This window comes from Mustela putorius, unplaced genomic scaffold, assembly GCF_011764305.1.
Source record: "Mustela putorius furo isolate JIRA1106 unplaced genomic scaffold, ASM1176430v1.1 tig00003845_pilon_pilon_pilon, whole genome shotgun sequence".
NCBI lineage: Eukaryota > Metazoa > Chordata > Mammalia > Carnivora > Mustelidae > Mustela > Mustela putorius.
Window position 1 is genome coordinate 14,675,943 of NW_025421998.1, and position 15,237 is coordinate 14,691,179.

General features: G+C 45.0%; 1 protein-coding gene across 5 annotated transcripts in view; it reads left to right on the top strand.

Moving 5' to 3' along the window:
• Positions 1-11,820, top strand: part of LOC101689647 (contactin-associated protein-like 3) — a 172,783-nt gene extending 160,963 nt beyond the window's left edge. For 2 of the 5 annotated variants that reach the window (XM_004739486.3, XM_045089637.1), the window contains 3 exons: positions 3,574-3,804; positions 4,029-4,100; positions 7,002-9,043. In XM_004739486.3, coding sequence (XP_004739543.1) covers positions 3,574-3,804; positions 4,029-4,100; positions 7,002-7,195 — 497 coding nt within the window. In that variant the 3' untranslated portion in view covers positions 7,196-9,043. Of the gene's footprint in view, positions 1-3,573; positions 3,805-4,028; positions 4,101-7,001; positions 9,044-10,797 lie in introns of those variants that run through there. The other 3 variants (XM_004739487.3, XM_004739491.3, XM_004739490.3) reach the window with 3 other exon arrangements.
• Positions 11,821-15,237: the final 3,417 nt, after the last annotated feature.

Consider the following 15,237-nt stretch of genomic DNA (forward strand, 5'->3'; position numbering starts at 1 on the left):
TTACCCCTGATTTCTTCTCTGGTGTTAGCTGCAAGCGCTGGGAGAGCCTGGTGCTTGGTGAGCATGTGTTTTGGGGAGGAAGGAATAATTCATCACTTCTTTCTCACTCTGAAAATCAGGGCCCCTTGGCTCTGAATTGTTGGAAAGATGGACTGGAAAAGTCTGTCTTCTACTCTTTTTCTAATTATGTCATTTATCTAGAATTAAAAAAAAAAAAAATAAAAAGGTTTGACTTCCAGAGGGAAGGTCAGCATTGCTAAGCATGGTTATGCCTATCCTCAGTGCCCCTTGTGGAGCAGGGGGTGGGCTGGATGGTTGGGCCATGTTCCTTCTGCTGTGGTAAGGGAGAGAGACTTCTTCCTACATTCTGTTTGGGACCAGATCATGAGCCTGCAGGTCTGCTGCTGGGTATGGGGCAGAAAAAATGCAACCTCTAGCTTGCCAGGACCCCCATACTGTCTAAGATTCTCAGCCACAGATTTCTCACTAGCGGACCCATAAATCAATGGCTAAAAAGATGATGTCTCCCCTAAGAAGATGGGGAGGAGGACTGAAGACAACAGCTACAATTCCCACATCAAAATGGAGCCATTAAAGAAGACAGAACACAACTGCGATGAGACTTGGCACTCAAAGACACTTGAAAAAGTCACACACCAACTCTGGGGGTTAAAGCAAATACAGGTTTTCACGATTTCACAGGGTTATCTGAAGGAGAGAATCATCATTGGCTCTCATTAGACAGTGATCTGGAACATTACAGAGATGGGCTATCTCAAACCGCAGAGAAAAAAAAAAGATTAAGAGAGAGAAATTAGAAGGGAAAATAAGAAAAAACCTAATGGGAATAATTAGAGGTCCAGAAACTGAACTGGAAGTAAAGACATTAATTATGCATGAAAAAAAAATTCTCTGAGCTAAAGGAAAACTGGAGTTGCAGATTGAAAGAAAGCATCAATTCCGACAAGAAAAGACATGCAACTGGGAACATTTCTGAATTGCAAAACCCACAGAGAAAAATCCTCCAGACTTTCCAGACAGAAGTTACTACAATGAAAAAATAATGATTGTGGCATCAGCATCTAATGTCTCATTTGTTACAGCAGGATAAAAAGAAGATGTGGATTATCGTTAGTATGGCTGAGAAATAAGCCACAATGCAAGCATCTAATATATAATGTATTTGACAAGGTTAAAAAAAAAGATATTTTGGGTAACAAGGAAGGATGGAGATTAAATATGGACTGTGCCTCCCATCTGAGGAAAATACTAGAGAATTATTCCAGTCAAAGAACGAATCACAAGCATGACCTCACGATGGAAAATATGAAGGCAGCAGGCAGCAGTGAGCAGTAAACTTGCATGCCTCTTGGTACTCCGTACGCATACAAAGTCATGGCTACAGCTGTGGGGTTAATAACAGGGTATGGGCGCACATGAGCCCACCCACACATGCCCATACCCACAATCCACCGTACGTATAAATGTCAAGTACAAGTTCTTGACTGAAATACTGTGTTCTACCAGCATTCCGTTCTTGAATTATAGCACTGCCTATAGACATTTTTAAATTTATCTTTAAAATTAATTTCACAAAGTTAGTCCAGTTAATTAGTAAGATACATGTCTGCCCAGGATTGATTCTGTGACCCTAGCCTGGTAGCGCTCATGTCAGACTTTGACCAGGAAAGCGAGTGTTGTCCGGTTCCTCTTTTTGATCAGTGGCTGGGACTTTCAATTGGTCTATGGTGTTTTGTTTTTGTTTTTAGTATTTTAGCGTTGTGGCAGTCCTATGTTACTATCACAGAGTTTTCTGTTTTAGTTCTTCTTGACATTCTCTTAAGTATATTCAAGCAAGGATGCCTTTCTTTATGCAATATATATTGTCTGAATGCAAAAAAAAAATGTGATCTTTAAAGAACTCTGTTTTTAATTTTTTTTTTTTTTATTTGAGGGAGAGAGGAGTGCAGAAGGGCTGCGGGTGGGGGGAGGTCAGTTGGAGAGGGAAGAGCAGACTCCCCGCAGAGCAGGGAGCAGGAAGGAGCTCAATCCCAGGTCATGACCTGAGTCAAAGGCTGACCCTTAACCAACGGAGCCACCCAGAAGAGCTCTTCAATCTAAAACGATCATTCAACTGAGTTGTCTCTAGCTGGCTTACTTCACTGTGAGGATCTACCTGGAATTCATCATACATAAGCCACCTTGATGCCTCATATGACCAGCCCAGCCAAAAGAGCTGTGTGTTTCAGAGAGTTCTTTATGAGGACTGTAGCAATGTAAACATGCCCCTCGTTTTAGTTGCTTTCAGAGGTCTTTTCCATAGCATTTAGAGCGCCCCTCAAATCTCCAAGGAAGCAAACACTACCCCTAAGAGTTTATACACAACATCAAGAGGGACGGATCACAGCTGAGATCCTCAGGGTGAACTTTAAGACCTGCTGTCGTGCTAACCAAAAAGACTTGTAGAGTCGCGCATCTCTTCTGCGGAAGGTATAGCATTCATTCTAAAAATAGTGTAAGGATCCCCATTTGCTCCTCCCTTAATGTGAGCAATTACCAATATGTCCAAAAGCCACTGGCAGGATAAAGAGAGAATATCCTGTTGAAAAGGGGGTTCCCGTGACCAGCCTGGATCCAGGTCGCCCCACGTGAGAGATGTTCAGACATTTCTGAAGTCTAATGTGAACTGGCTTCCAGCGGGAATAAAATGACCCCATACGGTGGCCGGCCTGCGGAAAGCACCGGGTGAATTCTTGGTTGTTGTGTATGGTTGGTAAGAGAAGGTGTCAGCTGGCCAGTGGACACACTGAAGCAGGGAGGGAGTCAGAGGCAGATGCCGCAGGTCCCCACACTGAGGCTGCTTCCCTTCGCATCCATGAAACGTCCGAAGCCTGCACGTAACTGCGCCCGGACAGATTTGGGGCTCACTGAGCAAGTGCATTGTAGGGGCTAATCGTCCTCGAGGTGAAGGGATTGGTGCTCTGCTCTCGTGGGTTCGTTGAGGCCCTTCTCCTGCTAACCACCCTTGGTCAGATCCGAGCCAGGCCGGGGGCTAGGACGGGGAGCCAGCCCAGATTTACGGGAAGGGGACAGAGCCCACCGCTGTGACGGGGGGAAAGGCCGCGGGAGGTGGGGTTCCCCAGTGGCCACAGCTAGGGCGGGGCCTCTGTGGGGCTGAGAAGGGGGCCAGAGTCAAATGTAAATGGGGAGGTTTAGAACGCCCCAGAGCACGTTGTCCCGCGCGGGTAACATTTCACTGTGCCACCTCCATTACCAGCCACAGACCCTGTTACAAAATACTGCCGTGATCTCTGTAACGTGATCTCTGCAACGGCAGAGAGTGGAATCCTTTGTTGGGCGGGACTGCACCCGGGGTCCGCTTCGGCCTGCCCACAGGCAGAGCTGGCGCCCGCGGGTCACTAGCGGGGGCCGCAGGGACAGTCCTGCCTGTCTTGCCCTACAGAAGGAAGGGCCAAGGGTTCGGAGGGAGGGTCAGTTGGTGGCAGCCCTGCAGACGCAGGCCAGGCCTGCGCCCTTCGCGCCCTAACGCGTGCCCCGCTTGTCTGCCCGCAGAGCCCCCCGGCGCGGACCCGGACACGCTGCGGGCCGGCTTGCGTGGCTTCACCGGCTGCCTGTCGGCTGTGCGCTTCGGCCCCGCTGCTCCGCTCAAGGCTGCGCTGCGCCCCGGCGGCCCCGTAGTGGTCACAGTCCGCGGACACGTGGCCGCCGCGTCCAGCTGCGGGGAGTCCGCGGGGCCGGGAGGCCCGGCGCGGGAGGCCACCCGCCCTCTCGCAGGTGGCGCAGGTGCGTGCCCCTCAGACCGCGGTCGCGCTTGCCGCCCGCGGTCCTCCACCCCGTCTGCACCCCAGGGCTTCCCAGGCCCTAGGTGGGGTCGCCTGGCCCAGCTCTGGTCTGGATTTCCTGCTCCTTCCCGCCCGCGCAGGGCTCTGCTCTCCTGTCGGACGTTTGCGAATGTAACCAAAGTCCTCTTCGCTCTGCCTCTGTCATTCTCCCTTTCTCTGCTGTAGGTGGTTCTGGACCGACAGACGGGGGAGAGCCCTTAGTTAGCACTGACAGAAGTGGCCCTGCTGTCATCGGAGGTAACAGGGCTGTGAACAACCTGGTCCTTGCGCTGCTGTCACCGCGGGCATAAGCCCGTGTCCGGGAGTCCGAGCTGAGGGGCGAGGTCAATGGCAGGACACCCCTTTGCGGGCGTTCTTCACGGGCTTGCCCCCATGTAGGCCTCTGCAGGGGCTCAGGGGGGCTGAGTGGAGGGAACCCATGGTAGGACCGAGACACTCTTTAAAGGATAGTTGCTGAACTACAGAGTAATAAGGTTTCTCATTTGAAAATACCCATTCATATATCTCAGGAGATCATATATACACATGTACGTATATGACATATTCACCTTTACTTCTTTGATCCAAAATAGCCACAACCTCTCAGTCCATTCGCCCAAAACTAAAAGTAAAACATTAAGTGAGTTTAGAACGACCTAAACTAGGCAAATGGTCATTTTCATAAACATAAAGATAGAAAACCTAAAGAGTTTTCTAAACATAAATATACAGAACTGTTTCCTGGTGTCAGTCTTATCTTAGATTTATATATATTTATTTGTATTTCTAAATGTAACTATTCACATATATTTGTATTATATATACACGCTCAGTGTTGCATGTGTTCTATACATGTGACGGTAAAACTGGATATAACACAGCTCTTTAAAGCAAAGTCCTATAGATAAACCATACATGTATTTACATAAATATTCACATATAAGTATATTGATATTTTCTATGTACTTACATATATTTGAAGAGGTACAGGTAGTTCCATCTTAAATATCTCCCACTGTATTCTCTGAAACAGAATTTATTTAGGCCTGCTTTAATCTGTATGATTCAGGGAATTCTTACATTTATTTACTTAGACGACTGGAATGTGCCCATTGCAGACTCTGCAGGCTAGGAGAGAGCGAGCTGCTCTCCGTTCCAAGGCTATTCCAGATAAGGGAGGTCGTCCCCAAGCTGTGGGATGCAAGTGGGTGTCTGCTTCTCAAGCAGACCAGACTGCATCTGCCCATTGGGTTTCTGTTTATCAAGATGCCAGTTTTCTCCAGACTATTAGGAAGGTACTCAGACATTTTCACATGCTGACCAAATCTGTGTAAGAATGTGAACTTGCCCATTCCTATCTTAACCACTTCTGTTTTTCTAATGAATGAGGCACATGATCTTCTGATTTCACAACTCCAGGAACAAAGAAACATATGTGTTATTTATAATGTACACCTAAAAGGAATACTTTTGTGTTAAAATACAAATCAAGTCTTAATCCTGAACTGTTCTCACTTATTTTGAATGAGAAAACTTCAGTATAAAGCAAAAAGCTGATTTAAAATAAATGGAATTAAATGTGATTCATATTTTTGAAATAGGAATCAAAGTCCAAAAATGCAAAATGTCACAGTTGGTGCCATGTTTAGCGAGAGCAACGATGGTAGTCAGGTTGGTGCTAGAACAGAAGGCATGGTCTCTGGGGCTTTATCGCCTTTGGTTAAATATCACTGGCAAGTTGTTCAAAGTAAGTAAGTTGCACCTATATTTTTCCCCTGAGAAATCCTGCTTGACTCCTGATAGACTGAGGGAGAATCAGAGCACATGGGTGTGAGGGAGGTAACAGCTCAGGTTACGGCCCCTGCAACTCACGTGGCTCTGCCTTCGACCTGTGTGCTGAGCAGTGTGTCCGCTGCCAAGTGTATTGAGCTGCAGTATAGAATCCTGGGTGGAATCCTCAGCCCTGTGTCTGAATGACCACAGACTGCACCACATGTAAAGTACTTAGTCGGGTTAAAGAACCACCCCAGCAGGTGGATTTCTCCACGTGCTGCCCTCCATCACCTCTCCTCTTGCAAACACCAGGAACAATACAGGAAGGGGAATTAACCTAAATCATGCTCAAACCTCGTACACCAGAGATCAGGGAGTGTTTCTTGCCATGAGATCCATCGTGTTGATGGACAGGCACAGAAGGACACAGATGTGTAGATGGATGGAGAGGTAGACAGACCTAAGTGCTTGTCACAAACACATTCACACTGGGATTGCTGAAAGGAAGGTTATGGAAGGCATTGGATGCATTAGTCACAACATCTCAGTCTCTTCAGAGAGCGGATGAAGACAGAGGTTGCTATAGGACCCTACCAAGTCTCACAGAACAAACAAGCTAGTACTCAGTTACATACACAATAACATCCTGGGTGTTTGAGGGCAACGGTGACAGTGACTGGATAATCAAGTGGTCTGATCACTGTTACTGAGTTCCTGTCCCTGACACTAAAATTGGATACAGTGTAGCTCTTCAAAGCAAAGTCCTATAACAAAACTTAAGAGTAATTAAAGCTGCAACTGTTTGTTGTCAGGTGAGGTGCAGGTTGTAGTGAACGTGATGACTGTTCTACTTGTTGCTATTTAAGAACCTTTCCAGAGGTTCTGAGCATCTGCACTTGAAGGGGATCACGCACAAGACATGGCCCCCAGCAGCAGAGATCACGTAAGACTCTTCTAGCCTCATAGAAGGAACTGGTGTACTCACCACAGAACTGTAAATCAGCAGAACGTCAGCAGCAAATCTTCTTAATGTACTTGTACATAAGCATTTAATTATTCCATGGCAAGTCTATACACTTTTAAAATAATGAAAACGTGCTCACTTGTTAGCATGAAGTGGGGCCATGACCTAGAGGCCATGCTGTGGTTCTGAATTTTAACAGGCAGGCACCAAGTGAAAGCCAGGCCAGTAGATCTTTAACCTAAAGATGTAAAACTGCTATATCCAAAGAGCGTGTGGACTTAGAAGTAAACGCAGTGTTCCAGTAGGCCAGTGCCCACTTTCCTGACTATGCGCGTGTGAGGTATTTGAGCTTATTATCAGCTACGTGAGTCCTGCTTGTTACAAGTCTGTGTTCTGACTGCGCCTCCTCCTTCTCTCACCAGGTGTGATAGCGGTGGTGGTATTTGTCTTGCTCTGTCTCACCACCATAGCTGCACGCATTTATCAGCAGAGGTGGTTGTACCAAAAAAACGAGTCAACTGTTCCCCCGGCTGGAGACAGCGCTGAGACGGCTCTGAAGAGTGAGCTCAATGTGCAAAGCTCAGTCAGTGAGAGCCAGAGAGAGTACTTCTTTTGAAGGGCAGCGGCGGTTCACTTTAGGCTCTGGTGATGGGACTTTCTCGCTAAGCAAGGGGCTCCCAGCGGACGAAGCCCCCCACCCCCGCACCCGCCAGACAGGTGGCAATCCTGCAGTGCCATCAGCTTGCTCGAGTGCGGTCCTGGGAGGCTCTGCTCTGTGCTGCTTCATGACCTGTGTGTGTAGAAGGACTCAGCTGTGCCCATTAACCCCTGTGCGGCGGTGTTTGACGGTCTGGCCACATTGTCGAAAATTCACACGTGGTTTGCATAATGACTTTGGGTTTGAAGTGAGAACAAGGATGTGAGCTGTGGTCCTACTCTCTTAAAAATGAGACCTGGAAGTTTATAAAAGTCAAAGTTGGACTCTAGTGTTGTGTGATGTGTGGAAATCTGTGTTTTGCCTCCTTTATCGTTCACCTGCAGATGCTTCTAAGCCGGGAAGTGCTTCTTTGATGGTCTTGGAGTGCGTTTCTATCTCCGTGTGAACCAGAGCCCACAGGCCAAAAGTGCACTAGCAACCAAGAAAAAAACACTTTTTTTTTTTGCCAATTGTTTTTATTATCTGTCTCTTTTTAGTCAGTTTGCATACATTTTTAGTGATGAAATGAATAATGAATTTCAGCTATGAAATTGTAGTATTCGGTTCATTTAAGGAACAGAAAAATTCATAGGTAGCAAAGCGTGTAGAGCATTCTAGTTTGTGCTACTTTGCTTTTTTCTCTTTGTAATTCACCATTTTAATCTTTGTAAATTATGATAAAGATCAGCTGACGATCTCCCCAACATGTGTATTTTCTAACTGAAGTAGTGCCCAGGTATAAATTCTGTCCTTAACACTGCATATGTATCCTTCCTCCCTTTCATCAGAATGAACTTAATCCTAAATTTGTTTCTTTCAAATGTGGGGTGCTAAGGTCAGGATTCTTTGCAGCCTTGTGGTTCTCTTGTTCTGAAGGTTGTCATAACAACTGGATGTCTTGTGACTATCTTTTCATTTACTTGGGGAAAGCCCTGTTTTGAACAAAAGCTCTCCATTTCTTTTTTTTTAAATTTATTTTTTATTTATTTTCGGCATAACAGTATTCATTATCTTTTCACCACACCCAGTGCTCCATGCAATCCGTGCCCTCTATAATTCCCACCACCTGGTACCCCAACCTCCACCCTGCCCCCGCCACTTGAAACCTGTCAGATTGTTTTTCAGAGTCCATAGGCTCTCATGGTTCACCTCCCCTTCCAATTTACTCCAACTCCCTCCTCCTAATTCCCCATGTCCTCCATGCTATTTGCTCTCCATTTCTTTTATCTAAATTCTGAGCAATTTAGACAAGTCATCCCCTGAAATACCGTCTCAGTCTAGTCACTGTTTGGAATGTCGGGGGAAGGGTGCTGATGCCAGGGGAAGTGCAGGTTGTGGGATCTGGACCCAATCTATCACGCTGGTCAGGATCCAGGATCTCGGGAGTCACAGTCTTCCACCAGAGCGCCCAGAATTCACCAGTTCATTTCATATTCGGGGCACAAAGAATTTGTATTAACCACAGGAATTGTTCCAGTAACGACTTTTGTGGTAGGGGTCAGAGGATAATTGCACAGAGCTGACCATTTGCACTTACTAGCCATTTCTAAGTGAAATGTGCTACGGTCTTGATAAGCCACCTGCCACGTGCCTGTCAGGAATCACGTTGCTTCCTTTGACCACAACAGGACCACCCAGAACTCCATACACTGAGCCTTGCTATGACCTTTAAGTATATGCCTATTTTTCTGATTTTTTTTAAACAATAGAAAAAGATATTCCCTGTACTAAGTGTTTTCTCAAAACAAAACAAAACAGGGGCGCCTGGGTGGCTCAGTGGGTTAAGCCACTGCCTTCAGCTCAGGTCATGATCTCAGGGTCCTGGGATCGAGTCCCGCATCGGGAGCCTGCTTCCTCCTCTCTCTGTCTGCCTCTCAGTCTACTTGTGATTTCTGTCTGTCAAATAAATAAATAAAATCTTAAAAAACAAAACACAAAAAACCAAACACCAACCCTTTTTTCTTATGGTTTCATATTAGTTTTCTATGAGGTTTGACGAGTCACCACAATATATGATCTCATAGTTTCTGTGGATCAGGAGCTGGGCACAGGTTTACCGTGTTTTCTGCAAGGCTGCTTTGAGGCATCACCCAGGACTGTGTCCTCAGCTGGGGAAGTCCTCGGTCTTACAGTTATGGGCAGCATTCCATTCCTTACTGCTGGGATATTCCTGGAAGCCTGCTTCTGCTCGAGACCAGCAAGAGAGAGAGAGAGAGAGAAAGAGAGAGAAAGAGACTCTAGAGCAAGTCTGCTAACAAGAGGGAGTTTTATACACTGTAATGTGATGATGGGAGTGACAGCCCATCCCCACTGCCAAATTCAGTTGATTAGAAGCAAGTCCTAGGTCCTGCCCACACTGAAGAGGAGGGGATCACAGAAGGACTCGAACCAGCAGGCTGAGATCATGGGAGTCACGTGAAGGTTAATCTACCACAGTACTATATTGAACTTTCTTTAAGTGAAGAATGAAGGATTTCCAGGGTCTCAATAGGGTAATATATGAAGAACCTACTTTGCTGAAGGATACATACTTTCCCCCACCCCCCAAAAGTCTTATGCAGAGTGAAGGATTCAGCACAAAAATGATAGATTCTAGTTAATGCACAGCTGACTGTTAACACCCTGAAATCACTACGACTTTAACAAATGATCATGGTAAGTTCTGGAAATGTTCCTCACTTTGGTAGCTGGCATTTTGCAGATTTATAGATCATGAAATTTACTGTATTCTGCTCTCTTTTTAAAAGAGAAAACAAAATATTTGTACAAAACTGCAGTGACAAATCACCCACTTTACTGATTTGTAAATTTTACCTGCTTATTTGTTAATGAAATAACCTTTTTGAATTAAATTAGGAAAATATTTTTAAGAGAAATCAAATGCAATTTGAACTATGAAACTATATTGTTTTTCTCCTAAAATATTAAAAATTGTGCAAATGCATATATTCTGTTGTGGTGTGTGTATTATTTTATCTCTGCTCTATATAGAGAGTACTGTGCTCTGTTAATATGATTTGTGAAGGTGTTTAAATCGTCAAACACAAAGTAAAACATAAAGTGCCTAGTATTTACTGATTACTACAACTTAAAGTACCTATGAAAGTAGGTATTTATACCTTTGCCAGAGAACAATAATTTAACATCCAGTAAGTTATTTGTTGAATGTTTACTATGTACTCAAAACAGGTTACACAAGATTTCCTCCTGGAGCTAGGTTTCTAGAGCACTATAAATGTACAAATCCCAGTTTGCAAATAACATCTTTCTATGAAATAAATGTTCAAAGATAATAATTCCCCAAGATTTATTTCAAAATGGTAAAGGAAAATAGTACATAATTAACACTTACTTTTGGGACTAGAACTTCAGAACCCCTGCTTACTTCATGATGAAGTAAAGCCCCCTTCACTACCACCCAGCATTATGCAGCCATAGAGAAAAACATGTTGGGGCATTCTCTGCGTGTAGAATAATCAGCACTTCTGGAATTTTTGTTTGTTTGTTTTCTTTCCTTACAGAACATCTGGTGGATAATTGTTTTCCGTGGATTTTTTAAGGATAAAATATAAAGTTCATGATTCTTGCCCTGAAGGAGGACAAAGGCGATGAATGTGCTTTCCTGTATAGGGTATAAACTGACGGTGACGTTGCGACTGGGATGTTGAAATAGTCTTGCCACACGGGGGCGGGGGCGGGGGGCTTGACCATCTTCCCACATGGCGGGGGGGCATGGACCATCTTCCCATGCGGGGGGCCGTGGACCCATAGTGAATGAACACGTTTATAGGGTTGCTTAATCTGTTGTTCGCAGTGCATGTAACTAACATGGTAAGGAGTCTCTCGGTGCTCTCCATGGTCCTGGCGGTCTCCTTCTACACCAGCCTGGCTCGTCAGGCATGGCAATGTGGAAGGAAGGATTAGGAAGAGAGTGACAAACATGAAGTGGTCTGCGTTCCAAATGAGGAAATGGACTTGGTTTGTATATGTGTCCACGGCTCCCCGTAGACCATGGGCTTGTTTTCAAGCTCTAGGGCATTGGAAGATTCTGTACATGTTGAAAATACTACAGCTGAACAAAAATGTTATTAGTGCTAGATCTTTGGGCTACTTAAACCCACATATGGGTATTACAATGTTTTGGGAGGACAAACATATTCATAAGCACTGACCTAACCCTTGGGAGGGCTTGGTGCAGCCCCTAACCTACAGTGAGTCTGTTAGTTTACTGCTTCTGTTGAGTCAGCTAAGGCTTTGGAGATCTCATACATACAAAGTAAACTGAAATGGGAATGAAAGTGATTATTTGGGTATCTTTTTTCAATATAAACAGAGCCACCCAGAGGCCACCCAGGCGCTCCTCATTAATGACATTTTAAAGCAACCTGGCTCAGTAGAAATTTCTATGACGATTGCCACATGTGGTTATCAATAAGCATGTAAGATGTGGCTAATCTGACTTGGGAACCCCTTGTTAATGTTAATGTTAATGTTAATGTTAATCACCTTAAATTTGGGGCACCTGGGTGGCTCAGTGGGTTAAAGCCTCTGCCTTTGGCTCAGGTCATGATCTCAGGGTCCTGGGATTGAGCCCCGCATCAGGCTCTCTGCTCGGCAGGGAACCTGCTTCCTCCTCTCTCTCTGCCTGCCTCTCTGCCTACTTGTGATCTCTGTCTGTCAAATAAATAAATAAAATCTTTTTAAAAAATCACCTTAAATTTAAATAACCACATGTGACTAACGGCTACTATGTGGGTCAACACAGGTCAAAGGATGTGTCCTGAGCACAAAAACAGCAATTGTTGCAACTGCAGGGTCTGAGATGCAGGATGGAAGGAAGGGCACAGAGTTAAATATGTGGATAAACCGCAAGAAAATAGTTCAAAATAATAATACTGATACCTCCGTAGAATTTTGAAAAAGAATTAATAACATGTGGATAAGCTGGTGAATCTAGAAACTGTGATATTAATGACATGGTAGCTGCATACGGCTCTACTTCATTTGTTCTAGGTTCTCACACTGGCAGCAAGAGTCCGGATAGGGGTGTAACTGAAAAAGAGAGATTCCATTCTAAGAAGACCAGTAGTGAACCAAAAGAGCACACGTGGCAGGGGAGATTATCTCGGGTGTTCTGGGCTGAGCTCGGACAGCTAGCGAGTGACACCTCCAAGGGCCCAGCAATCCTTCCCTCTACAGGGTTCAAGGGCCCAGGGAACAGAGAGGCATTGGAAGGCTATCCTCTATGTCTGTTTCTTCCTCACAACCTCAGCAGTGGGTGGTGTGGAGTGTATTGGACTGGGTGGCCCTTTCCTCTCTGGAGGAAGCATCCCAGCCAGGACCCCAGACATCAGTAGTCAAAACTCCTCTCACGAAGTCCAAGTCCTGGTGGACTCAAGTTCTACCCTTACTTGAAGAGTAAGTACTTCCAATGTAAGCCACATATTTAAGGAAAAAAAAAAGGCATATTCTTGATAATAAAGCCAAAGGTAATAAAAAGGCGGGATTTGAAGGTTCCTGGTCCAAGACTATACACCAAGAACAGCTGTGGAATCTTGTCAAATGCCTTTTCTGTACCAGCCAGGGTGGCTGTGTGGTTTTGACCTTCTCTCTGAGAGTGTGGTGAGTTACCACAATTGATTTTCATGTGCCGGATCATGCTTCTATTCCAGGGAAAACCCCACTTGGTTGTGGTGTATAATCCCTTTAATATGCTGTTGGATTCAGTTCACTTGTATTTTCTGGGGGATATTGATCAGAGAAACTGGGCTGTAATTTTCTTTTCTTGCAGTTTCTTTGTCTTGCTTTGGTCTAAAGGTGATACTGACCTCTGAGGATGAGCTTCAAAGTGGTCCCGCCTTTTCAATTTTTTGGAAGGCTTTCAAGAGAATTGGTGTTAATTCTTCTTTAATTGTTTGGTAGAATTCTTCAGTGAAGCCATCTGGTCCTGGGCTTTTCCTTGTGGGAAGGTTTTTGATCACAGATTCAAGCTCCTTAATACTTATTGGTCTGTCCAGATCTTCCAGTTCATGATTCAACCCTGATAGGTCGTGAGTTTGCAGGAATTTTTCCATTTCTTTTCATTACCCAGTTGAAATGGCAAACTGCACAAACCATTTTTCACATCATGCTCTTATAACCGTTTTTTACTTCTGTGGCACTGGTTATAATGTCCCCTCTTTCTTTTTCTTTTCTGATGTTATTTATTTGAGTGTTCTGTTTTTTTTTTTTTCTTACTTAACCTAGCTAAGGATTTGTCAAATTTGTCGATCTTTTCAAAAACAACCCTCAGTTTTATTGAAGAATGCTGTCATTGGGTACAGCATGGATGTGCCTTGAGGACATGATACTAAGTGGGATAAGCCAGTCACAAAAAATAAAAATACTGTGTGATTCCATTTGTATGAGGAGCCTAGAGTAGCCACATTTATAGAAACAAATGCTAGGGATTATGGTTACCATGAGATGGGGGGGAAGGGGAATTGTTTAGTGAGTACAGAGTTTCAGTTTGCAGCATGGAAATGTTCTGGAGACCTGTTTCATGACAAGGTGAATATACTTAACATGATTGATCTGAACAGGACTCTTAAAAGTGGTTACAGTAGAAAATTTTATGTGGTGTGTTGTTTTTATTACAATTAACACACACACACACATAGCCCTTATGAAATCCTGCTTTCTCTCAAACCAAAGGAACGGGGAGGGGGCATCCCATTGGGGAAGAAAACTTTTCAGGTAACTGTTCCACTGTCGATCACAGCACAGGGAAACCCATAGTCCCACTCAACATGCCAGCAGGGTCAGGTGCAGATCATAGACTTCCCTCGTGAGGCTATCATACACTGTCCCAACACAGGCTCATGACCAGGGTAGTGTCGACGAAGGTCTGCTGAGCTGTCAGGACTTCCATCCTCCAAAATCCTAGTGCAGAAAGCACATGGGAGCCTGGATTCCCTCCTCCACCCAGCAGCAGCAAGGTTCCCCCCACAGGGATGCTGGGGGAGGAGGCCTGGTGAATGGCTGGAATTTCCCCTAGGTGCCTAGGGAAATCCAACAAGGCCAACCCTCCTCCCAGGCATGTTGTTGGAGGCCATGGGGCACCAGTCACAAGACGCCACCACCTATCCCAGCCAGGGAAGTATGACACAGGCCTCAGTGTACGGCCACATCTCCCACCCCTGCCTAAAAGTAATGAGGACCCCCTCATGGGATGGGGGCTAAAGGGAGACAAATAGGGAACTTGCCCTTCTGCCCCCACCTGGCAGACATAATCTAGCATTCCCCTCTTCCTCTACTGATGAGTAGCTTTAAATAAGATCCAGAGTCTTACAATATAATGCCCAAGCTGTCCAGGCTTCAGAAGAAAACCATTTGTCATGCTGAGAACCAGAAGAGATCTCTGAATGAGGAAAGGCAGTCAATAGATGTCAAGGCCGAGGTGGCAGAGCCGTTAGAATTATCCAACAGAGATGTTAAATAAGCTAGCATATGAGAAATTCAACAAGCAATTATGAGCCCCCTTGAAACAAAATAGAAGACAGTTAGGTCTCGTAGTTCAGTCTTGGCAGAGAAATAGGCCACTTATAGAGGAACCGAATGAGACACTTGGAAGTGCAGAATATAACAATCAAAATAAAAAGCTCAGGGCATGGCACAATAACAGAGGGGAGGATGAACGAATAGGAAGAGAGAAAAATAGAAATTAGCCAGTTTGGACAAGAGACTGAGAGCATTCTGAAAAAATGCATGCAGACTCAGGACCCCGTGGGTCTGTAACAGAAACTCCAGTGTATGTGTCCTCGGAGCCTCAGGATGACAGAAGGACGTCGGGCTGAAAAAGTATTCAAAGAAGTACCAGCCTCGCAGCAGCATAGATGGCCCTGGACAGTATCATGTGAAGTAACCTGCTAAGTCAGCCGGAGAAAGACAAAGGCCGTGCAGTTTTATTTATACGCGAAATC